The sequence below is a fragment of the Pezoporus flaviventris genome, unplaced genomic scaffold (genome assembly GCF_033815535.1).
Source record: "Pezoporus flaviventris isolate CSIRO_AGI_PZ_B2104156 unplaced genomic scaffold, CSIRO_AGI_Pfla_v1 ptg000006l, whole genome shotgun sequence".
NCBI lineage: Eukaryota > Metazoa > Chordata > Aves > Psittaciformes > Psittacidae > Pezoporus > Pezoporus flaviventris.
In genome coordinates this window covers 6552725-6577046 of record NW_026892554.1, presented here as the reverse complement: position 1 = coordinate 6577046, position 24322 = coordinate 6552725, and the positions used below count along the sequence as shown (strand labels likewise).

The 24322-nt window shown below is 41.8% G+C and overlaps 1 protein-coding gene across 11 annotated transcripts in view; it reads left to right on the top strand.

Annotated features, from left to right (window-relative positions):
• Window positions 1-3793: 3793 nt before the first annotated feature.
• CHD2 (chromodomain helicase DNA binding protein 2) overlaps window positions 3794-24322 on the top strand; it is a 65167-nt gene continuing 44638 nt past the window's right edge. For 3 of the 11 annotated variants that reach the window (XM_061446729.1, XM_061446728.1, XM_061446720.1), the window contains exons 1-3: window positions 5721-6471; window positions 10673-10729; window positions 16135-19778. In XM_061446729.1, the coding sequence (XP_061302713.1) occupies window positions 19717-19778 (62 nt within the window). In that variant the 5' untranslated portion in view covers window positions 5721-6471; window positions 10673-10729; window positions 16135-19716. Of the gene's footprint in view, window positions 4010-5627; window positions 5697-5720; window positions 6472-10672; window positions 10730-16134; window positions 19779-24322 lie in introns of those variants that run through there. The other 8 variants (XM_061446722.1, XM_061446721.1, XM_061446723.1 and 5 more) reach the window with 8 other exon arrangements.

Below are 24322 nucleotides of genomic sequence, written 5' to 3'. Positions count from 1 at the left end.
TTCACAGCTTCCTTGGGCAACCCATTCCAGTGCCTCACCACCCTAACAGGAAAGAATTTCCTTCTTATATTCAATCTAAACTTCCCCTGTTTAAGTTTGAACCCGTTACCCCTTGTCCTATCACTACAGTCCCTAATGAAGAGTCCATCCCCAGCATCCCTACAGGCCCCCTTCAGATACTGGAAGGCTGCTATGAGGTCTCCACGCAGCCTTCTCTTCTCCAGGCTGAACAGCCCCAACTTTCTCAGCCCGTCTTCATACAGGAGGTGCTCCAGTCCCCTGATCATCCTCGTGGCCCTTCTCTGGACTCGTTCCAACAGTTCCATGCCCTTTTTATGTTGAGGACACCAGAACTGCACACAATACTCCAGGTGAGGTCTCACAAGAGCAGAGTAGAGGGGCAGGATCACCTCCTTCGACCTGCTGGTCACGTTCCTTTTGATGCAGCCCAGGATACGGTTGCTTTCTGGGCTGCAAGCGCACACTGCCGGCTCATGTTCATTTTCTCATCGACCAGCACCCCCAAGCCCTTCTCCACAGTGCTGCTCTGAATCTCTTGTTAAACTCTTCTGGCTGGAATCACAGTACTCTGTAAGAGTGCAACAATGCCTTGAATGCCTGGTCTCTTTTCTGCCCTTCAAGTAGCTATTACAACTGATGACACTTTATGTATTTATTTTTTCTGTTCTAGAAAGGTATTTGTATTCTGGGAAGAAACGATGGAAAGGCTGGCAATTGTACACTGACCCTCTAATCTTCGTCCTTGCTGTGAAGTCATCCCTTGCAGTGTTGGCTGAAAATGCCAACGTAAGTAGAAGTGCTTTTGCTGTGCCCTACTTTTATCTAGTTCCATATCCTTGGTTGCCTTTCCCCTTTCCTCACTGTTGGTGGTTTTCCAAGGGGGATAGCATCTCAGTTCTGTCCATGCAAACACCTTTACATAGAGTTATATGTGAGTAGTTACACTGACAGCAGAGTAATTCTGAATGGGAATCAAGTTGCCAAACAGGCTTCATGCTATCCATGATCTCCATAGACCACAACTTCAATAATTCTTCTTGTGTGTGTGTGTGTGTCGGGGGGGGGGGGGGAATTGCCTTTAGCCCTTTTCCAGTGAGAAGCTGTATCTGCTGTTGATTCTTTGGCTGGGGGCTCTAGTGCTGGGGTACCCTTATGCAGACCACCACCATCCCTACAGAGAAAAGCTTTGCTCTTCTATGTGTTTTGAAAGGAAATACATAGCTCTTCTCAGGGATATCAATGATCAGTTCTTTTCAGATGACCATCTGCTGCTGGGTTTTGCAGCACCCATCTCAGGAGATTGTTGCTGAAGTCCAACTGCATGATTTCAAGTGACAGGGTAGCTCCTGAGACCTTCCATATAATTTTAAGCATTTTTGGTTTAAGTACCGTCATAACTACCTACATTATTAGTATAAAAAAGGAAGAACAGGCCACCTTTCTCTCAGCTTTTAATGGCAGAAGCTGTGCAAATAAAAGGAGAAAGGCATGCATATCATTCAAAGTGACTGAAGTATGTTAAATATTAATTATGCTCTTCTGTCATGCTCGCTGGGTGTACTTCTTGCAGAGGAACATCGTAACTGGCTGTCTGGGGACACGTTTATGACAGTGACCAAGATTGTGGGGGATGCCCCTCTGCGGTGTCGCTATCTAAAGTGGTTTCCATGGCAGTAGTCAAAATAGGAAGCAGTGTCCTGGTGAGGTTGGCACACCAGGCAGTTTCTAAGAGTTGGTTTTAAAAAAAGGCGTTATGCCTAGTTTTATTTAGGTGCCTGTGGTGTTTTTCAGAGGTGCTAATGAGGACTGGGATTGATGCTGCAGGCAGGAGGGTGCTTAATTACTGCTGCCGCTTTGCTCCGGAGGGGCTTCGGGGGATAACGCAGAGGGAGCCCAGGTCAGTTTGTGCTGGGCTTTTGCGGCACTTGTGTGGTGAGGTGGACTGCAAACCGTGCCGTTAAGTGAGGGGTTCTTAACCCAACGTAAGGGGCCCTATATCGGTGCAGGCTGGCGAGGGTTGCCCCGGCAGTCCGAGGGCTGAAGTATGAGGAGATCTCTGAAGCGTGGGGTACGCGAGCAGGCGCTGCTCAGCCCGCGCGGGTCACGGCTGAGCTGAGGCGGGGTGGAGCCAGGGCCGGCCCGGCCAGGTGGGGCTGGGGACGGAGGTGTCCCCTCAGCGACCCGCCCGCTCCCTCCTTCCCCTCAGGGGAGGTTTGTGCGGCCGGGGCGCGGGTCCGCGGCGGGCGGGCAGGAGCCAATGGGGAACGGCCGGCGCCGCTCGGCAGCACTCGGCGGCGGGCGCTGAGGCGGGGAGCTCAGCCAATGGGAGGCCGGGGCCGCGGTGCGCGCAGGGGGAAGGGAGGGGGGGGAAGGTGGAAGGAGGGCGCGGCTCGGCCAATGGGAGCGGTGCGCGCGCTCGGGCCTGGCGGGGAAGGCGCGGCGCTGCCAATGGAGAGAGAGAGGCGCGCGGCTCGCGCGCAGCTGGGGGCGGGGCTGTGCGGTGCGGGAGGAGGAGAAGCAGAAGGGGGGGGGGGCGCCATGGGTAGGGGGCAGGGGCGCGCGGGCCCGCCCCTTCCTCGCCGCAGTGAGTAGTGAGCGGGCGGCCATGTTGTGCTGGGGGGAGGGGAGGAAGGAGTTGAGAGGAGACGGGAGAGACTCGCTCACACACACGGCACAAGATGGCCGGGGAAGCAGCCGCAGCTGCAGCCGCGCTCCCCGGTGCCTTCCCCGCCGCTCGGAGCGGGGAGACCCGCCGAGCGTCCCAGGTGCCGGTCTTGGGGTCTAAGTCCGGCCCGGCACTTTGGGGGCTCTGGGGTGAAGGAGGGCGGCGAGCAGGGCTGCCTTGTGAGCCTGCCGACGGGCGGAGGGCAATGGCGCCGGGCTCCGGAGCTCTGCCCGCGCCTCTCCCTCGCCGCGCGGGCGCGGGGCCGTCCTTCGCCGCTGGCCGGGCGAGGAGGGGAGCAGCGCCCCGTTCTCCGGGCCCGCGTTGCCTGCCGACGGGCTGCTCTTTGCCGGTAAGTGCCGGAGTCTTCTCGCTTCTCATTGTCCTTTGTCCTTGGGAGGAAAAACAAAATGTCCTTGGAGCTGGGAGGGGGAGGGGGCGCGTGCCTCTCCCTGCCCCCCCCCCCCCCCCCGTTGCTCATGAGGGGAACCTTGGGGACCCCTCTTGGTCTCCGTGACCCTTTTCGGGTGCGGGGGGAGCCGTGCAGTTTATGGAGGGAGCGGCGGGAGAAAAGGGGTGCCGCAGAGGGAGCCCGGCTCGGCGGCCGCCCCGCTGACACTCGGCTCCCGAGCTGCAGAGTGCTCCCCCTCCCCCTTGTTCATGCAGCACCGAGGGGGCTCCGCACTCCCTGTCCCCCCCCCCATTGCAGCACGGAGACGGGGGCAGCTACAGGCGGGCTCCCCAGTGCAGTAGTGGGGAATGGGGGGGCTGCAGACCTGTTCCTCTCCAGTGCAGCGTGGAAGGGGGGCATCTGCAAACCAGCTTGTAACTCCATTGCAGCAGTAAAGGGGGGGGGAGAGGTGAAGACTGTACTACATCATCAGTTAAATGTTTAGCCCCAAGCCTGTTTAAAGAGCATTTGTTGCCCATTGCTGCTCAGATGGGAATATGTTTTCGTAGTTTGTGAGAACAAAGACGCCATGTCCTTTTTTTCTTAAAAATAAAACTTGGTGTTTTTCTGTGGGGTGTTGGCTTTTAACTCTTTGTAAACCAGTAAGAAGAAAAAAAAGCAGGCTGCGGATTGAGACAGCTTAATACTTCACTTGAAACAACAGATAGAAATTTACTTCGCTTGAAAAACAGTAGCTTAGGTGCCGAACTTTAAAGAAAACTCTGAAGAATTACGTGCAGGATGATTTTGCAAATGAGACGGCGATGCAAAAACTTAAAAGCTTTTAAAAAACAAAGCTCGGTGATGCCGAGTCTGCAGTTTAAAGTTGGCAAAATACTACAGTTGTGATTTAGACAACGCTACGAGAAGAAAAGGTAGTTTTTTAAATACGAATTACGTGAGAAGCGAAAGGGTTTGTGTGTGACATTAAAAGCTTTTAAAAGGCGTTTATTTGGTGTCAGTTTTTAGTGTTCAGTTTAGGTATTTTTGAGGGGTCTTGCGGTGTTTTCCGTTTCTGTAGCATTTTTATCGTCGTTTCGATGTTTAATAATTTAGAAGTTGTACAACACCTATCGCAAGACTTCGTAAAAACGCAAGTTTAAATGGAATGCCCGGTGTTCGTTTTGCGTTGGCTCGCATTCGGCAGTTGCCGATTTAAGGGTAAAATTCTAATTCTGAATGTTCAGAAAGTGGCCCTAGTTAGAGTAAGAGGTAAATAAGAACTTTAGTTTGAATTGGAGGTTGTGTATAGACGTATTTGTTGGATTTATCTGGTGTGTGCGTTCGTGCGGGAGTATAAAACTCCGTGCAGGTTTTAAATGCTTCAGTTGGAGGTAAATCTACATTTTTCAGGACTTGCTCTGCAAATACGAATCCGTCATTGCAGCTATGAAAGTTGTCTTTTTTTTGGTTGGTTTGGAAATACAAAGGCAAGTTGCAGCAGTAGTTGGACTTCTATCACCTTTATGCACAGTGTTCGCTATCTTTATTTTGGATTTGGATTATGGTGGTTTTATAATCCCAGCAACAGTTCTGCAGTGTAGAACAGGTTCTGACATGCACACTTTGCTGAAAAGAAAGTTCTAGCTTTAGGTGGGTGTCTGCTGTATTTAAGAAAACATACATATATCAGGGGTAATGTTTTAAACAGCTTTGACTTACTTCAGCCAGTGAAAATGAAATTACAGCTAAGTGTCTCTGAAAATGAAGTGCTTTTCTTACTGTATTTTTTAATGGTTCTGCTTTTTTAAAGGTGTAGGAATTTAAATGAGGCTAAAATGTTTTTTAAATTACCCACTTATTAACAGAATGATTCAGACCTCTAGAGTATGAAATAGTGCTGCAAAATAAAACGTTAAGCCTTTTCACAAAAGGCAAAAAAAGTTGGCTAGAGGTAGTGCAAAGCTGGTGTTCCCTCTTTTAAAGAGTATAGTTTGGGATTTGATGAAAGGTGAAAGCAGCTGAAGGCTTCAGAATTGGATTCTGAAGGACAAAAGAGAGATGTCTTTTTTGAGGGGGAGATCAAGTAACTTCTGTCTTAAAATTCACAGAAGCTGATGACAGAAGCCATTTTAAAATTAGTTTGCTATCACTATAGGTTTTATTTAATTTTGCATAGCCTACTTCTAAAGACTTGAATATTAATAAAAGGTACAAGGAGTGAGAGATATTGTGTGGTAAATTGTTCTTAAAAAAAGCTCAAATTGTCCAGACATTTGCTCTTAAGTCCTTCAAAATCAATGGGAGACAGAAGAGCAGATTGCAAAAACACAGATCATGGATGTTGTATGTTAGCCACTCTTCAGTGTTTCTCTACAGCCAAGTATGACAGGCGCCCGTACTTTTATTTTTAGAGTTCTAAAGATACAGTTACTGTTATCATAAGTTTTTCCTAACTTAATAATTACGTAAAGATCCGTAAATTTTTAGCATCTGACTTGTTCTGCTTTTTAAAGCAAAATGCTGACTATTTCCATACTTTCTTTTTTTTAGGTAGAATTCCATGAATTCCTTATTTCCTGACTGGCTTCCAGAAGAATCGTTTGTACCTTCTTTTCTTAGGTAAGAGTGATTATAACTTGTGGCAGTACCTTAATTTCCTTGTTATTTTTTTAATCTTGGGATTTGCCTTTTTGCTTCTGTGGAGACAGGAAGAAAAAATCTTATTTTTAAATTGTTAGGAACACATTTTATAAATTATCTGGACTTTTTAAAAGGCTGTTTTTTTTTCCACCAGACTGTCCTAAAAAATGTGGTGGGTTTGTTGCTACTTAAGTTTATATTTTAGTTTAAGGCTGTTTTTTTGATATACATACAGAATCATAGAATAGTTAGGGTTGGAAAGGAATATACACAGATATGCACTGAATTTGGTGTGAAGTGGCAGTATTTTCATATAAACCCAGAAGTGCCATGTGTCCCGTTGCCCCAGTGAAAACCTGCATTGAACTTTAACAGTTGTTTGGGTTTTGTACTTAATGATTTTGTAGCATTAACACTTAGGGATATTCTAGGATATGTATCTGACAGTAATAACCCCAAACTTCAGGTATTTGTGTAGAAGGATGTTTAGGGAGCTTGTTACTTGTTTTTGCTAATGCTTAGCAAGGGTAGGTTATTAGGTTTTTGTAACGTAGGTAAAATTCTTATTAAACTTATGATTGGAAAATGTTGAGAACTTTAGAATGGTAGGTAAAATCTGTACTTACCTTTGTTTTCAGACAAACCTGGTTTTGTTTTCTCTTTAAAGGCTATTGGCTGGATATTGTTCTTGCTTCCAAAGATTCAGATGGCTGGGTAAAAGTCCTTGAGCAAAATTCTGTACTGTGCTTACCAGGTATGTTACACTGTGTTGTATTGGTTTGTTTTCCAGTGTGTGATTTTTGGTTTGTTTTCTCTTTTTTAGTCCTCTTCTTCTTCTTTTTTTTTTTTTTTTAAATAATTATCCTGGAAATAATGTTTTTACCAAAATAAACATTGAACATTGAAGCTACAGTGTTTTACCGTGTTGAATTTTCTTTCAAGTTTTAATGCATTTGAAAAATGTTTGTATGTACTAAATACAGTAATGGTAATGTCTCCTTACACATCATCTAAGATTTTTATGGTCAGTCATAAGTAAGACTTATTTTTACGAATCTGAAATGACCATGTCAACATGTAAAATAGAGCTCTGCTTATGAGGATTGCCATCTCCACTAAGGACATTGAGTCCAGTCAGGCTTCAGAAGTGCTTTTCCTTCAGTTCAAAGTACTGGTTCGTTAGCAAATGACACTCTGAAGCTTTTCTTTTCCAATAAAATATTTTTATGCAGTAAACTCAGAAATTCTCTGTTCAGGGTAAATTTTAACTCTAAAAGCCTAAACCTGCACCCAGTCGTTACGAAGTACCTGCTCTCCCTCTTGCAGGATAAACAAATCTGCTTTCTAAGGTTTGATTTGTATTTTTTTTTGGTACACTTTAAGGTTCTACATTTAGAGACAGAGCAACATGTTACTTTTGAGTCAGGCTTACATTACTGTAATTAAAAGTAGGGCATCTTGTTTGCCTGTCTTAACTGGTTCCTTTTCACAGTTTGCCATGCTAATATCCTTCAGTACGTATGCAGGACCTCAAAGCATAAGGCATCTTCATGAAGACGTGTACCGGGATTCTCAGAAATACTCTTGATAATTTGCTTTAAAAAAATACATAATTTATCATAATAACTTAATACACATCTTGTGAAGCCCTGCTTGAGTGCAGCTGTTCTTTTTGGCTTGGATGAAGGCTTCAGCCTGGTCATATAAAAGGAGTCGTATACCAATATTGCATAAGCTTCTTAAACATGTCTCTAGGTTGTAATAAACCTTCATCAGCAGTAAGTCACTGCTGATATGCAAGGCAAAATTCAGGTATCATTTCTAGGTAATAGACATGTATCATACATCACGGATGTCCTGCAGCAAGCCACAGCTATCAAACAAGGCTGTTACGTATGTTCGAGAACTTCATTGTATAGTTGTATGATGGGAAGTTTTGAGAATTAGACGTTTGTGTTAGAAATTGTTTGGTACCTTGAGAAGAACAGCAGAATGTACTTGAAATCCCAAGTGAATTTTCAATTTAGAGGGTCAAAATCACCAGGTATTGCACAATCTTGTTACGATAAAGGCAAGACCAGCCTGATTCACGTAAAAGTCTGGTAGTAATAATGGGATTGAATTTGTCAAACTTAAGACTTATATTCCTAATGTTAACTCTTCAAATGTTTAAAGCTGTAACTTCTAGTTGACCTGCTCTTAAAGAAATAATGATAAGAAAATACAGTGCTTAAGAGCAGAGTCATCTTGACTGACCTGAGTGACATTGAGCACTTTGATCTTAATGGTCTGACATATTTCCTATATCATCATGATGATGTTGGGCTAAATAGATACAATAAAAACAGTTTTAAATGTCCCTTGTTACTTTTGTGAGCTCTTTGGAGCTGCCTTTTCTTGTAAAAACAGTGTCTTTTCGTCTAGTAAATGGCAGCTTGATTTTTAGCTTAGACCGCAGCAGCCAGATGCACGCTACTGGGAGTTTGGGGGAAGTTTTAAGTTCATGACCACCCTACCCCATACTGAAGAGGATTGAAAAGGCAGAAGAATGTGCTCTGGTAGAAGAATGTGCTGCTTCTGATAGGGGAAGCTGTTTCTCTGTGGTGATACAAACCATATTAAATAGTCTCATAGAACTAATTTGTAGCACTTGATGGCTTATCTGGAAAAATATCGGTGTAGTGATATGTCATCTTTGCCAAAATACTTTATTAACTTACTCCCAAGAAGGAATCTGATGTCAGGTACATGGCTTTAGAGCTGACCTCACCTTATGCTGTAAAAGGAGGTATGCGTTCCTGGTACTTGAAATGAGAAGTTGCCAATCTTTTGGTGAAGGAGTCATGGACCTATGATGCAAGGCTTGTGTTACGTGACATAGGCTGTACTGGACTTAACACATCTCATTCTGTAAAATAAAGATAAGCCACAACTACAAAGCTACTGGGGAAAAAAGCAAATCTGTTTAAATAGGGGATAGATTTATTTTTTAATCGTGTGGGATATAACAATTACTGTGAGTAGTCTGATGAAAAGATTTTGTGTGACATTCATTAAATAAATTGAATGTTGAATAGGAAATACAAGTGTTAATCTGACAGGCTAATTTTATTCAGCTGAAACTTGTATTTACTAGCTCTAGCTCATGGCTCTTGGCACAGATCTTTAGCTTTTGCAATGTATTCTGTAGTTTGGGAGTGAGTATGTTTTGGATATTAAAATTCAAAACCTCGAAATACAGTGATAAACTTCACAGTGGTGCAAAAACGATCACTCGTGATCATATAAATGTAATATTTCAGTAACATCTTGGTGCTTTCTACAAAGCTCTACTGAGTGATACATACCAGCCTGACAAATACTAGATCCCTTCTTCAGAATTTTGCTGAGGTCAGAAGAATTGGCTCTGGTTGAGTCTTGGTAACTTTTTCAGTAAAAGAAGCTGTTTCTCTGTGGTGATATAAAGCCATATTAGAGATCTTCATTAAAGACTTCATGAAATTACCGTAACTGGATGCAAACTCTAGAATTAAAGAGAACAGAAAGGAACTTGAATGCAGATGATGTATGTTTAGCTATGCTGTAAATAATTAAAAGCTGAGAGCTGTAAGTTGAAAATCTTTCTATCATTACCTAGTCTTCAAATTGTAGTTTTTGAAGTGGCTGCTAGGAGAGAAATGGTATGTATGGGACAGAAGGAGACTTACAGGGCATAAGTAAATCTCATCTAGTTCATTTCTTAGGCTTTGCATGACTGATAAATGCCTCTTGGATGATGAAAGTCCAGCAGCCATGTTCTGCTGCTTCTACAAAGTGCCTGTCCACCATTTTAGAAGTACTCCAGTTTTGTGCTTCCATTTAATAGCAGCTGTTTGGTCACATGGAAGTGCATGGTTTAAACCTCAAAATTTCATGTTGGTTTGGATACTCTACACATTTGTGCCAGTTCACTGCTACAATTTTCTGTAATTTCCCCTTTCTAAAGGGATTTTTTCCATATTAATAATTTCAAGTAGATTACATTAACAAAGACATTACAGTTCTGTCATCACAGCTTTCTTTCCACCCATCTGAGTAGCTACCAATTTGAAGAGGAGAACTCGGAATACTGTAGAAAATTAATGCAGAGAATGCTATCACTTGAACAGGTTCATTAATTTTTACAAATCTGAGGGTATTCCCATATAAATAAATTCTGGGAGATCGCAAGGGAAGCTGTTTGCTTGTGAATAACTTGCGTAGCTCATGATTGCACATGGCTTCTTGAGTTGAAGTTCAAAGTAAAAAGAGCGTGTTCATGAGTTTATTTAGAGTTTTAGGTCTTACTTTAATCTTACTATCTCTTCTAAACATGATTTTGATTAAATGCTTATTGATGTGGATTGCCAATAAGCATTTTCAAAGTTGAGTTTTCAGATTTGAGCCTTGCCCGTAGGCAATTTTGAGATAAGAGTAGATGACTCGTTCCATATTAGTGCCTTAAAACGATTCCACTGCGTCCGGCTGGTACCACCTCTCAGTTCAATGAGTATTTTAATTCTTGTCATGTGAAGGGCAGATCACTTGGTTTAGGAATACCTCACTTGAAGTCTCATTGACCATTTTCAAAAAAATCAAGCAATTTTGTTGTTGTTGTTTTGTTTCTCAAGGGTCTAGGTATCCTGTATCCAGGACTGGGTCTGAATTGCTTGGGTCTTTTGCATAAGTTCTTTAATAACAGGTTGCTAGTGAGATTTCATTTTTTAAATAAAAGTGTCTCTTGTACTGTATGCTGGGAATGTTTTGGTGTTTTGTTTTTTGTTTAGTTTTTCTTTTTGAGGATAGGACTTCTGTGATGCTGCTAGTGCTCAGTCTGCTAGACTCTTAAGGTGTGGGGTTTTTTCTTTTAATTATTATTATTTTTTATTTTTAATTTTCTTTTAATTCTAGTGTTTAACATACCATTTTCCCTACAGATGCGTTGAGGAATTGATTTACTCTAAGCAAAATAACTCCTCTTGGTTGAAGCACTGGTAAGTTGTTACTCCTAATAACATTTACTTTTTAGCTTTAAAAAGACCCCAACAAACACACATGGTTATTATGTTTAACTTGCTGAAGGTTTTGGCTGAATACATCCTGAAGTTCCTTAAAGTGCGTGTGTGTGTGCATGTGTGTTTCTAGAAGGCTCAGTTAGAAGGACCCTAGGATGGTTCTTATTAGGCTCCTAGGAAATGAAGCTATACTTGGAATAGTACTCAGCCTGTCTCGCTGGAGAACATCTTTCATATGCAGTTGTAGTTCCTTGGTCTTCTGTGATTTGACTCCATATTTTGTTTAGAACTATTAAATCACAGATTTGCTTGTTCAGAAGGGTTTGGTTACACAAGCATCTGTCTCTACAGAGCAGTACTGCACACAATTTGGATAACAAATGATGTGGAAGGTACAATAGCAGAAAGAACTTGGCTTACAAGCTTCTTGTATTGTCCTTTTATGCTTCTGTCAGGATCAGTGAGTCTTTGAGCAGATAGTAACTGTCTTCTGTGATTGTTCTGTTTCTGTTCTTCGTTCATAAAGCTTCAGCTTTGCAGAAAATCATATGTAATGCTGCTGCAGTTTCCTGGATTAAGATGCTAGCTGATACACTTCATTTAGAAATCATTCCTCATAATCAAAATGGAAAATTGGCAGGCTTGAGTAGAAAAATATCATTCAGATCTATATTGGCTGAATATGGGGAAAGGATTTTCTCCAGTTTCCGTAACTAAAGGGAGTTTGGTCTTGACCTTTTGCTGTCTCTGGCACGTTCTCTGACACTGTTGGGAGTTGTCTGTGAAAAGACCCAAGTTCCTTTGTCTTCCTGTCTGCTTAAAATTCAGACTCATTGAGTCTACATTTTTAATTAGGGCATTCATTGCATTTTGTGTACATGAATTAACTTTCCTAGTGGGAAACTCTATTCCTCTAGAACTACGCTTCAGAATATATGCTTTTCTTTAAGAAAGATGGTTTCTTGGAGACAGTTCTTTCAGTTTGACATGCTACCTGATTGAGTAATGCCTGCCTGAGACTGCAGACGGCTTGAGAAAATGTCGTTCCAAGATGTAAATACCATTTCAATGGATAGATGACAGTGATTTAACTGTGCAGTGGCTGTGTATGTTAGCAGAGACCTCCAGCAGCCATGCTTGCCTTGTACAAACTGTGATCTGTGCTGCCTGCGCGCAAGAAACGCAGCTCCTCTCTGGTTGTACTCCAAAGTCCTGTGCTTCCGATTGCTCACGTGATGTGCAGGCTAATGGAGAGTTCTTTGAAAGGAGAAGGAGTATGTGGGGATAAGGTGCAAACTTTGATAGGCTGTGTTATTGTGGCCTTATGCTGCTTTTAGGTACACTTCATTCTGAAGCAGTTTTATCACTCAGTTTTCAGTCCTGAGGTAGGTTTTATGAACTTTGAGGAATTCAGTTCTTATTATGTGTACCTCTGCTCAGTTTTCATGCTCTTTGATTAGTGTTTCATCTCTTCTACTGCTGTGTGAGTTTTTTTGCTTGGTTCTTTAGAAGTATTAAGCTGTTTTTCACACTGCAGGTATGTGTAGAACAGCACATTTATTGCTGTGTTAGAAGTGTTACTCCTTCAACTGTTCCGCGGAAGTCTTCATGTGCTGTCCACTGATGCCTTTTTCCCCCAGTCACCTGCTGTAATCTCTAAACATGTGACTCGTGTTCCATTTTTGCGTTAATTTTCCTCTGTTTCCTACATCTTTCTTCTTTATGCATTTTTTCTGTTTCCTTGGATTGTTAATTAGCTATTGTCAGATCTGGTTTCTTGTGCAGGAATTTGGCTTTTTAGTTGTACACTGAGTAATTGTTCCATGCTTTTCTGTTTATAATCCCTACCTGAAGGAGGGTGTGGAACTTTTAACTGACTTAAACAGTTGTGGTCAAAAGCAGTTGTTTCAAGATGCATTTGTAAAAACATGTAAATATGTGGATCTGGAAAGACCCAGTATTCCACTCCCTGCTTAACACAGGTAATATTTAGTTGAAGCACCCAATAAATGGGCTTTTACCTTTATTCTTTTAACTAGAAGGGGGGAAACACTTGACACTACCAGGAGCTTTATTGAAGTTGGCATACTTTGTTTCATGCATTAAAATCTAGTATTTAAAAATAATACCCACAAAAGCATGCATCTGTGAATCAAGTCCCATCTTACCTGAAATGAATCTCTAAATCTGAGAAACCTGGCAAAGAGCCTTTCTTAGCTAAAAATATGTGATCCTGCATGAGTTGTGCTTTGACTGCTGTGTTGACTGATGATCTGTTAGTGGTAAAAGCAGACTCATAACTGTACAGAGTCCTACTTGGATTTAAAGATTAGACAGAACACCATTATGGACTTTAGATGTCAATAAAAGGCACGCCTGCTTTTTCCTCTAGTGTAAAAGTTACCAGAGGGTGTGTCTTTGACAGTCTTGCTTTGATGAACTTTGAAGTGTAGAACTTCAGGTTTGGTTTGCTCAGAACCTCATTCTATCCATTCAGCTCCCTCTGTTGGAGTGAGGTGAATTCCCTTTACTAGCGGTATGTCACCTCAGTTTTGAACTTGAAGCCTTGGTGTGAGACACTTCACTTTGTAAATGTGTTATTGGTGTCTTATGCACTTGTGCTTTTGTTGCACGTAGTCATTGGCCTTCAGTCTCACTCTTAAGATGTGCAAGGTTTTAATAGATACGAAATTGCTGAAGCCATATTTTCAGTGATGTCATGTACTGCTGTGGTCTGTTAGTAGGTAGAGTAAGAATTAATTGCCAAAAACTGAAGAAACAGACTTTGGAAACTCAGGTGCTTTAACTGTTGCCTTAAACCTTTAGTCATGGCTGTGAATGGTTTCTGCCTGTTGAACCATACTACCAGTGATTTGAAGGAAACGTTGAAAGTATTACATGACTGCTCAGGTCTCTTATTTATCACCACCAAAATACTGTGTTTGGAAACAAATACTGTAAATAGTAAATAATAGAAACTTGAAAAATGGGATGATGATGATGAATTGATGCTATGGTAGTAATGAAATAACTCATCTAGGAAAAGACTGGGTTCTTCAGTGGCTACTTTAAGTATAGGATCATTACCTGTCTTAGTGGAGGAGAGTATTTTTGCAACATTATTGAAACTTCTTAGTAAAATGTGCTTTAATTCATGAACAGATAAGTGCTGTGACATATTTTGAAGTAAATGTAGATTCCACATGCAAAAGCGTACAGATTGCTATTAATACTTCGGCCATTATGATGGCATCTTCTTGATGTATAAATAATTTTCAGAACAAGGACTGTTGTAACATCTTCCTAATTAGCAGCAAACAGAACTGATGATATATTTTAATTATTCTGTAAGGTCAATAGAAGAGTTTAAACTGAATGTGGTGGGGTTATTTGCAGGGGTTTTGCTACAACCAGATGTAGGTGAACCTAGTAGGGAAACTTGCCCTTAAATTGCTTTTGGCAGATCTCATTAGTGTTTAAGGCAGAAGGTTAACCCAACAGAAAAAGACCTTTCCCGGTGACTAGCATGTAACTAAATGACATTTTTGAGAGGTGGGAAAGCTGATGCCAGTAATTAAATTTCCTCATGTTAAGCTACCTAGAATAACTATAAAAATAATTTTGACTGACTTATTTATGGAGTTTCCACCACACTTGTGTTAGTACTTCTGAATGTTTCTGACAATAGTGGATGACTTTGTGGTGGTTTATTGTACATGTTTTGGTACCTCGGTCAAGGCATTAGCATTAAAAACTATTCAAAGATACTAATTTATCTTCAGATGCCTAAATGGATTTGAACTAAACCCACCAATCAGAACAGTCCCAAGACCTGTTCATTCAGTTTAGTGTGGGGAAAAAATCATGTTTCAACATTTTTAATTGCTGCTGTAACTGAGGATGAGTGCAATGCTCAAAACAAAGGATTTCTGCAAACTTGAATGCTCAATTTCTGTTTCTGAAAATGTGAAGATCCTGTGGTTGAATACTGTTACAACTACGCACATTGCACAATGCCGAGTGAATTACCAGATCTTGTACTCCACTTCTCTGTGCTGTACTTCTTTTCCATTATATTTAAAACAAGGAAGTCTGTAGAGGAGTATAAAACAGGACATAGGCACAGTTGTGAAAGTCAGCTTGAGGCTTTTCCCTGGTTCCATTGCTCTTTGCTTTGCTGTAACTGGTTATTTCGAAATGAGAATGGGGAAACTGGAATGAGGAGGCAAAGCCCACTAGATGGCTCCACAGATTTTTGTTGTGCTGTGGGTAATTTCTGCATCACTTGTAAGAAGCTGCTCAGGGTCATCAGGGGAAGGACATAGTGGTGCAGTTGGCTTTTAAACTAAAATGAGGTTACACATTCCAAAGAATAAATTGACATTTAAGTGTAGTCATGAAGACATTTTAAAACCTTTTTTGTTTGTCAGTCTTTTCTACATTTAGCATTGGTTTGAAGATGATCTTAACACTTAACAAGTTCCTGTACTTGATTTTTGCATGTTAGGAGGACTAGTAATTGTTGAGTTTTTTTTTATACATGAGCTTACTTTTCTTGGAAGAAAGTTTAAAGATGCTGACATGGAGTTCTTACTTATCCATGTGGAAGTCATTTGATTGGTTTGCTTTGTCACTCAACCTGTGGGCTTGGCTGCTCTTCTGTAAAGAGTAAACTTGGAATGTGGATCAGGAGTAGCATGGTGGCCTTGCTAAAGGCAACTAGCATAACTTGTAACCATTTTCATCTGACTTCTCACATGTCTTTTCCCACCAGTAACTAAATCAGTCATTCTGGTTTTTGTGTGTGTTTGCTGTTTCACTGTCTTTTATGAACTGGAAAGTTGGGTTAAGATGGTGCCATGTCTTGTCTCCAGTCAGCATCTGTATATGGGAAAACAGTTTTCACGCCTGTTACATTGGTTCTGATGGATGTATGTCTTTGAAGAAAGGAGCATGTACAGCAGTTAAAAAATTTGGCTTATTGTAATAAACTTGGTTTTCCACTAAGCAGTGTCAGCTTCAGCAGCTGGGTCGGTCCAATAAAGATGGTTGCCAGAGCAAGCATGTCAGATTTCCCACTATTGAATTACTCTAGTGTTAAAACACTATGGAAAAATTCCAAATGGAATTTATGGAGCCTGAAAGGGTTCTTGAACTTCTACTCATTCCTCCCCTACTTCTTTATATTTTTGCTTACAGTTTATATTTTTACTCTTGAACCTATGGTTTGACATTGTTCATGATAAAACTAGATGTTCTGGAATGTGTAGTATGGAATGAAGCATCAGTTACATGTTTAAACTACAGGGTACAGTAGTTGAATGTCTTAGTTTAAAGATATGATCTGTATTCCAACAGCATCTTTCTTTTAATTTTCCATAAAGAATCCAATCAGATGAAGAGTGTCAAAAGGAGTCTACGAATGAGACACCAAGATGGCAGTTCCACTGTTGATTGAGAGGTTGAGAAAATGGACTAATGCATGAGTGCTGTGATGTGTCTGTCCAAGAAAAGGATGTTAAATCGTGGACTCTCGTGGTATTAAACCAGTGAAGATCTGGGTTGTGATCATCCTGGCAAATGGACTTTGCACTTGAATTAATAAGGGGACTCTCTCAGTGCCTGTCCAATGATGGATCTCTTTGAGGACTGGGTGGCAAAATGTTGCTCTCTGGTTGTGTATGCATTACAGGCAAATCCATTGGGTAAGAGATCTGGTGCTACCCCTTTGGGGAAAATGTAATATATATATATTTTCAGTGATTTAATAAAAGGTTTTGATTTCTTGTATGCTTTGTGTTTGTTCTTTCCGGCTAAATATTTTTTTTCTTACTGTGTTGGTATTGAAGTGGGTGATGGTTTTGGTTGCTATTAAAGTGTGGAATATTTTAGCTGCTAAGCACTAAAGGCAAGGTAAAATTTTGTGTTATATTTGCTTTATAATGTGGTTTTCATTTGCAAATTCTGTTCACTTTACCATGACTTTCAATGAATTTTTATTCGCTGGTTTGCTCATTCAGGTGCTTGATGTTAGGGGGATTTTCAGCACTTGGCCTGTTGTCAAGATACTTCTGCTGAACTTTCTGAAGCTATTTTAAGATGGAATTGATGGCAATTGAAGGCGGGGCAAATATGACAATAAAGGAGTACCTGAATGTTTTGTGTAACTTTTTCAGGTGTGCTGCTCAGGTTGTGTATGGGTATGGAAACATTTCAACAGATTTTCTGGACAATATTGTTCCTAAGCAGCCTGTTTGGTCTTAAAATTGTTCTGTGAGAATGTCCCATCTGCCTCACTGCTATTGGACGTTGACTTGGCTGTGTGATACTGCACCATGTATTTGATGAGAAAAAATTGAGTTATTTTTTGATACTGTTACAGATGACATGTCAACCTTTACAAATGAGTTTGAAATGTTTCTAATGTTCACAAACCTATTTCCTTTCCAGTTTTTTTGTGGGTCAGATAGTTAAACTGTAGCAACCTTCCTGTCTGTTTCACCTGAAGTTCATGGTTATCTTTGTTTTCTGCTGGAGGGTGAACATGGCAGACCTGGTGCTGAGATCCCCTGGGTGTTTGCTTTTAAAAACAAACAGAACCCCATTGTGTGTTTTGTAACCATTTGTCTTGCTCAGGCTTCTTTGTAGATACCCATTTTTGCCATGATGAATTGATCATACGTGTTTAATCCAACCATTTTGATGATGCACGCTTGCTCAGGTTTGGTTTTGCCATGTGTTATATGGTGGCGATGGATACTGGGACAAGCCTAAAGGGATCCCCATTCAGATGAGTGGATTTCTTTAGTGTTACCCTGAATTGCTTGGAATGGTCTTGGATTGTGGTTTATAGTTCTTGTCATTTAGGTGCAAGGGATCTTCTGTGAATCATCAGTAGAGTGAAATTCTTTGAAATGGACTGTGGCAATGGAATGTTGCTACTCAAACCCCTTGATGTAGGAAGATGGTAGGCTGTTGGAGGATGTGAGGGGCAGATGTGTGGAGGAGTTGGAGGGGACTCTTTGTTCTGGTGGTAGAAGCCAATGTTATTAGGGTGTTGTGCCATGGATGTCCCCATAGAAGCCCAGACTGGCCCTTCTCCCCCAGCGGTCTCCCATTGCCTCATTTCACTGTCCTGTTGTGATGCTTCCACGTATGCAAGTTGTCCATGTGCTTTTAGGGGTCTGTTGCTTGTGGGAAGACAACTGGTAGTCAGAATACAGGAGGTTGGGGGATGCTTGGATCTCCCCCACTTCCTCTGGAATGCATCCTCTCAATACTAGGATGTTGTATTTGAGGTGGCACTTGGTGTCCAGTTAATGCAGCTTGGCTATTACATGGTTTTTTAATTAATCTGTTGTGTTAAAATCTGTGGATGAACATGAATGGGTTAAGCAAGTGAGTTGGAAATGCTGCTTTTAGTGGTGTTAGACTTGCTTTACAGTTCTGCCCTCCCCTAGCTGATGAAAAATGTGGAGCTTTTGGATTTTTGTTGCTGGGGGAAACCACTAGGGAGGCGCTGTTGAGCTGGAGGGCTTGATGAGCTATGTGGGGCTTTCTTGGGAGTGGATGCTGCTCTTGCCCCAAGCTTGAAGTGCAGTTGTTGGGTGGTGAAGGGAAGAGCTATTGTCTAGGGATATTGCCACTGAATTGAATAAAAGCTACCCCTTGGGTGGGGTGACCCCCAAGGTGGGTTGGTGCTGGCTGCATGGCTGTTAGCTCCACTTCCATTCTTTCAAAATGGCTTGTAACAGCACCACTTCCTGTCCAGGGAGGAAGTAATTTTAGCCCAGGCGCTGAAATATTTAGCAAATCTTTAAAACAAAAGGCACAAATTCCATTTCTTTCTGGTTTCAAAAGGGTGCCTGAGCCATATGGGGTTAAGGTGCCCCTTCAGCTGGGGTAGTTGGAAGAAGCTAGGGCTGTGGGGGGTAGCAGGCACCCTTTAGGTGGAGGCTATCTCTTTTTTTGGTAGAAATGAAGGGGTGGGTCTATGGTACATCACCTGAGTTGTGGGGTAAATGTAGAGAGTGTCAATCAAAGGCAGAGCTCAGAGCTGGGAAGGAGCTCTAGATGGCGGCTGTGCCTTAGAGAGAGCGCGCTCAGCTCCGTGCCTTCCCCAACACTTTACGCAACTTTCCCTAACTTTCGGGCAGCCTCAGGGGGCCCCCACAGCCCCTCGCCTCTCCTAGGCACTAATCGGGGGCCGAGTGGACCTTTTTCGGGCAGAAAAGCAGCTTTTGAGGGCTCCCTTTTCGTGCCTTGCTGGAAAGAAGAAGCCGTGGAGAGAGCCCAGGTCGTTGTTTTTCCAGCTTAGAAGCCATGGCGTACCTCCATTTTTGTGCGCTCTCCTAATGAGCTTTTTGCCCCGGACATTTTTGTACTAATTATTGCTTCTTTTGCTTTATCTGCAGCATATTTTTGAGGATTAGAATATATATTTTTTTCCATTCTTTGAAATTTGTATTTTCTCATTATAACTCTAAATATTTTGGATCTAATGTTTTTCCACTACCCGAAACTAATAGCGACTTGGTCCTGGCGGTGGTGCATGGATCAGGTAGGTGAGCAATTAATAATCATAATTTGTACATTTCTGCCGTTTTGAATACTTTGATTTTTGACCGATTTGAGCTGTATTGGGATGACGCAATAAGATACAGAGATTATTTGCATCCAGTGTTACTTTGGGAAAGTTTGCAGGATGCTCCTCTGCTGTGTTTATTCTCGGATTTTCCTTGGAAAACCGATGATTTGTTTGAAATCTCCGTTTTGCCGTGTTGCTCAGTGTTGTGTATTGTTACAACAATATCGTTGCAGCGTCAGGACTTGTTCCTGCTAATGAAAGCCAGTGAAACGAACTGGGACCTTACCTTTCTTTCAACTTTTGACAGTAAATACCTGGGCACAGGACTTCAAAGCAGACAGACACCCCTGATCCCCTCTTAATATTAAAGAATAAAAAGATGATGAGAAATAAGGACAAAAGCCAAGGAGAGGAGGGATCAGTCCACAGCAATGCATCGAGGTATGATCTATCAACTTTCTTTTTTTTTTCTTTTTTTTTTTTTTTGGTAAAACCTGTGAATCCCCTGCTCCCTGTGACAGCCTCGGGTTACTGTCACTGCTTCAATCCCTACATTTTCCTCGTTTTCCTTCCTTTTTAAGGAATGACCTTGAGATTGTTAGCATGCCACACCCTAATTTTTTTTGGTAGCGATTTCTGAAAGTTGTGTTGTGACTTAAGGGCCCATGTCATAGGCAAAAGGTACCATACCTTCATTCAGGGCAGCCCTTTCCTCGGGATTATGTTTTTCCAGCTTTGGAATTTCAGTTTTTAGGTTTTTTGTGCTGTGAAAAATGACCTTGTCGGTTTAGCCATTGCTGCATTGCACCATTTTACATACAAGGCAAATTTTTCTTTGAAGAATCTCAGAAGTCTAAACTTTAACTGAGGGCCATACAGAAGCTTGGTGGAGTAGTAAATTATAGTAAATAGACCCAAGAAAAAGTTACATGAATGAAAAAAAGCTCATTTTAAAATATAAACTGGAAAGTGCCTGTTTGTCTGATACCCCTTACTTCAGATTTTTATTTGAGCTTGTGGAACTTTGATTCTCTTTAGGTATTTTAGAGTATTTTTATACAATTTACCCAGACTTTTTCCTGCTGATGGTAGCATTTTATATCATAAAATACACACTGGCACTGTTCACCAGAGGCTCCAAATGCTTTTGCTTGTTTGTTTCATGTATTTTTTCCTCGGAGTGTTTTTATTTACTTTTGTTGAGGACTGAGATTCTTTACGGATTTTTCTAAACTTAACCTTGATGTGGGGAAACTCTGAAATGCTGGAGCTGTTTGTTTGCTGGGAATGCAGAAGGATAATTACTGAATTGCTCATTTTGTATTTAAAGGGTTGGCATTTTTTTGAGAATTGGAAATTAAAACTCTATGCATTTATTTTTCTAGTTTGTAAAATACACTGGAGCTTTGCATTTTGTTAATTTGAATGGAATCGTGGCCTGTTTATTTTTCTCTGGTGTTGTCTTCGGTCATTTTTAACCAACATCAATAAAAAAGAATTCTGAACTGTCTGTTGTATCACATGTGCTCTATGTGATGTTTGCAGGTGTTTGAGTAGTATTCTTCATGTCCAGTATTTAACCTTCCTTAAACACACAAACTTGAAATGCTGTGGGAATATATGTATTATCAAATTACTGTAGCCTTCCAGCATAAACTCAGCTGCTGCTCTGGATGCATTCAAAGCGCAGTCACATTTTAGATTCTAAAATGGATATGGGTAAGTTTGTTTCATTTGAAATTACTAACTACTAAATTAGCCCCAGGACTGTTGGAGCTTTACATACAGCACCTATACACAGCTTTTATAATCATGCAGTTTACAAATACATCAGACTTCCCAACCAGGCTGTCTTGGTAATACTGTGAATACTGCGCACAGAATATTGCTTTAAAAAGTCAGTTTTCAAAAATGATGACTTAGGATTGAGTTTACTTAAATCTTTATGCCTTTTTTTAAGCGAAGATTATCTGCAAGAGCAGTAATAGGTATAATTTGTCCAGGAAATCTAAATTAAGGTATTTTCATGGTGTTAGAAATATTATGCTAAATAGGAGATGAAATTGGAGGCATCTAGCAGTGTGTGCACAGACAGAAGACTTTTGGGGTTTTTGTCCTTAGGGGTTTTATATTTGCATAGTGTCTTGTGTGCTTTTGGTGTGTTCATTGAAAGGTTATTTATTGTAACCGATGGATTTACATGCAACCCCTGTTAGGTGAGGTTGCCCTTCTCCCCCTTCAGAGTTTTTTATCTGAAAAGAAAGTTGCTGTGGGTAACATCCATGCACCTGAAGTGTGGGAACAGTGGAGCACAGGATATTTGTAAGCCAGCCCTGTTGAGCTTATTTCTGAGCTGTGAGTCAGCTGAATATCATAAAATGGGCTTTACTTCCTGAGGTTGACTTTAAGTTGTAGGGGAAATGATTTCTAGGAAGTCAAGCCACCTCTTTGCTTTACTGTAGCCCAGAAACATGCTCATGTCTGCACTTCACGTGCTGCTGCTGGCCAGCTTTTTCCCCAGTTGTGAGACCATCTCAGCATCCATGGGAATGTGTGAAGTCCTGTTACCTGCTCCCTGGTGGGAGGCCTGTGGTAGAGAATGCAGATGTGTCTGATGCCATTCACCTGGGCTGGAGAAGCAGAAATGCAGGACCTGAGAAAGGTGTTAGAGGTGAAGAAAATACAATTCCTGTACACCACTTCAGTGTCCTGATTGGGGAATATGTTTGGAATTGATCTTACCTTTCCAGGCCCATGGAAATGCACAAAGGCATATACTGAATAAACCAAAATACCTGAGAATTGCCCCAGACCAGATGATTATTCTTGGAGAGGGAATGGTGTTAACTCCACAGTTTGCAGGCTGTTTGCTAGCAATGCCTGTGCGTTGTGTTTTGACAGTAAATCTTCCCAAACTTGAAACTGATTCCATGCAACTCTTTCCACCTAGGATAGAAGTTGGTGTGCTGCAGTTACTGACTGGTAACCACGACCTGTGTATCTGGGACTCGCATTAAATAATTGAACCAAATCCTAGTGCATTTTCTAGCATCTTCTGTGCTGCATTTCTGAAAGGCAGGTGGTGTGAGAGGGTACATCCATGGTGCAACCCTCATGTGAACTGCAGGGGTGAGAGGCAGGCTGGGGTACCCCTCAAGTCCAGGGTGAATGTTGTAGGGGACAGCAGGTAACAACGTGGTGGATGCATTGTTCTTCTAGTCTCCCCTGGCCTGCATCTGTGGCAGTTGCTCCTAAATACTCTGTTGTGTGAACAGTTTATGCCACAGGAGCCGCAGGGCTGAACAAACCCTTTGCATCTGTATCCAGCTCTTGGCTTCACTAGTACTAAAATACCATTTTTTGGGGGGGGAAAAAAGGCTGTGTTGGGTTAGATCCCAGCCTGTTTTGTGTTGAGAGAGCTGGCTTGAAATGGCGTTTCTTTGCTGGGTGGCCACCTCACAGAGGCAGAGCGCTCTGCAGCGTGTGCTGCAGCCTTTGCAGAGCACAACAGGCTCCTTTTACGTGGCAGCCATTTTATGAAGATGTAGTTACATACGAAAGAGGATTGTGGTGGGGGGGAAGGGAGAAATGGAGATGTTAAACATAAATTGCCTTCCCTGTGTGCAGAAGAGAGCAGAGGGCATCCTTCCCTTGATTTGGTAGCGCTCGGGAAGCCCCGATTCCCTGTGTAAAGAGAGGGGAGAGTTGCACTGGCTGGCATTTTGGTGCGGGTCCAGTTCAGTCACAAAATGGCTGTTCCTTTGTGCCGCATAGCTGACAGACATACTGCATTGCACTGTGTGTACTCTAAAAACAGCAGGAAGTTGCTGGTGGGGAGTTCAAAGGCCATCTTGTGCTGGCTGGGGACGGCGATTGGCTGCTCTCACTTGGTAACAGGCAGCGGCTGGCGTGGAGGCAGAGCCATGCCTGCGCGTGATGGCTGCGCGCGCCGCACGGCCGCTCCCACGCCTGCCCCGGCTCTGCTGGGCTGGACTTGGGCACGTAGCCACGGAGCGTGGTGCCGCTGCCTTTGCTTCCTCTTTCAGCTTTTATTCCATTTCGTTTTATTCTGAATAGTGCCGGCTGTTTTGAGACACGAGTGACTTGAAAAGGAGCAGGGTTTATTTTTGGTGTGGTTTGTTTTTTTTTTTTTCCCTTTTGTTTTCAAACTTCAAAAGGAATTGGAGAATTATCGTAGTATTCCTGGAACATCTGGGGCTTTTTTTATAGCGTTACAGCTTTCAGCATCCTTAAATCACTACAACTCACTCTTGATTTCAGTGTGTGTTTTGCAACTGGTTTTCTTTGAGCTGAGTGGAAATGTTAAACGCATTAAAATGCCTCTTCATTATGGTTTCAACTTTTCATCCAGATTCATGGGTTATTTTATAGCTGTTGGGTTATTTTTTAGCTGTGTTATTTTTTAGCTCTTTGATGGGTTATTTTTTAGCTGTTCTGGCCATCGCATATGTACAGCCTCTTTCAGTTTCATTTGCACTGCCGGATTCTTTCACAAGGGTTTTTTCCTCTCCTTTTGAAGCTTTAACCCTTTACGAAACTGTCCAGAGGCTTTTTTGAAAAGGGAAAATGCTTGAGCAGTGCAGGGCACAAAAGGAATAATGTGCAAGGAATTTGTATGAATAATGATGTAATCCGCATGCAGCACAAAGGAGATTGTTCATGGTTTGCTTTGTTACTTCTGTTTCACATTCCCCTCTCGAAGGAAATGTCTCATCTAATTACGAATGCACCATTCTGAGACTTTCGAGTTCTCTTGTTTCCTGTTCTGTGATTGCTGCCAGGAATGGATACCATATATACACTACTATAAAAAAAGAGCTCACCAACTGCAAGAAGCTACATTTAGCTGAAATGTAATCTCTTCTGGATTGTTCATTTTAGTTTAACATCTTGAGTGAATGAGTGAAGTTTTGTATGTTCTTTGAATGCATGACCGAATAAAAATGGATAAAAGGAATAAAGTT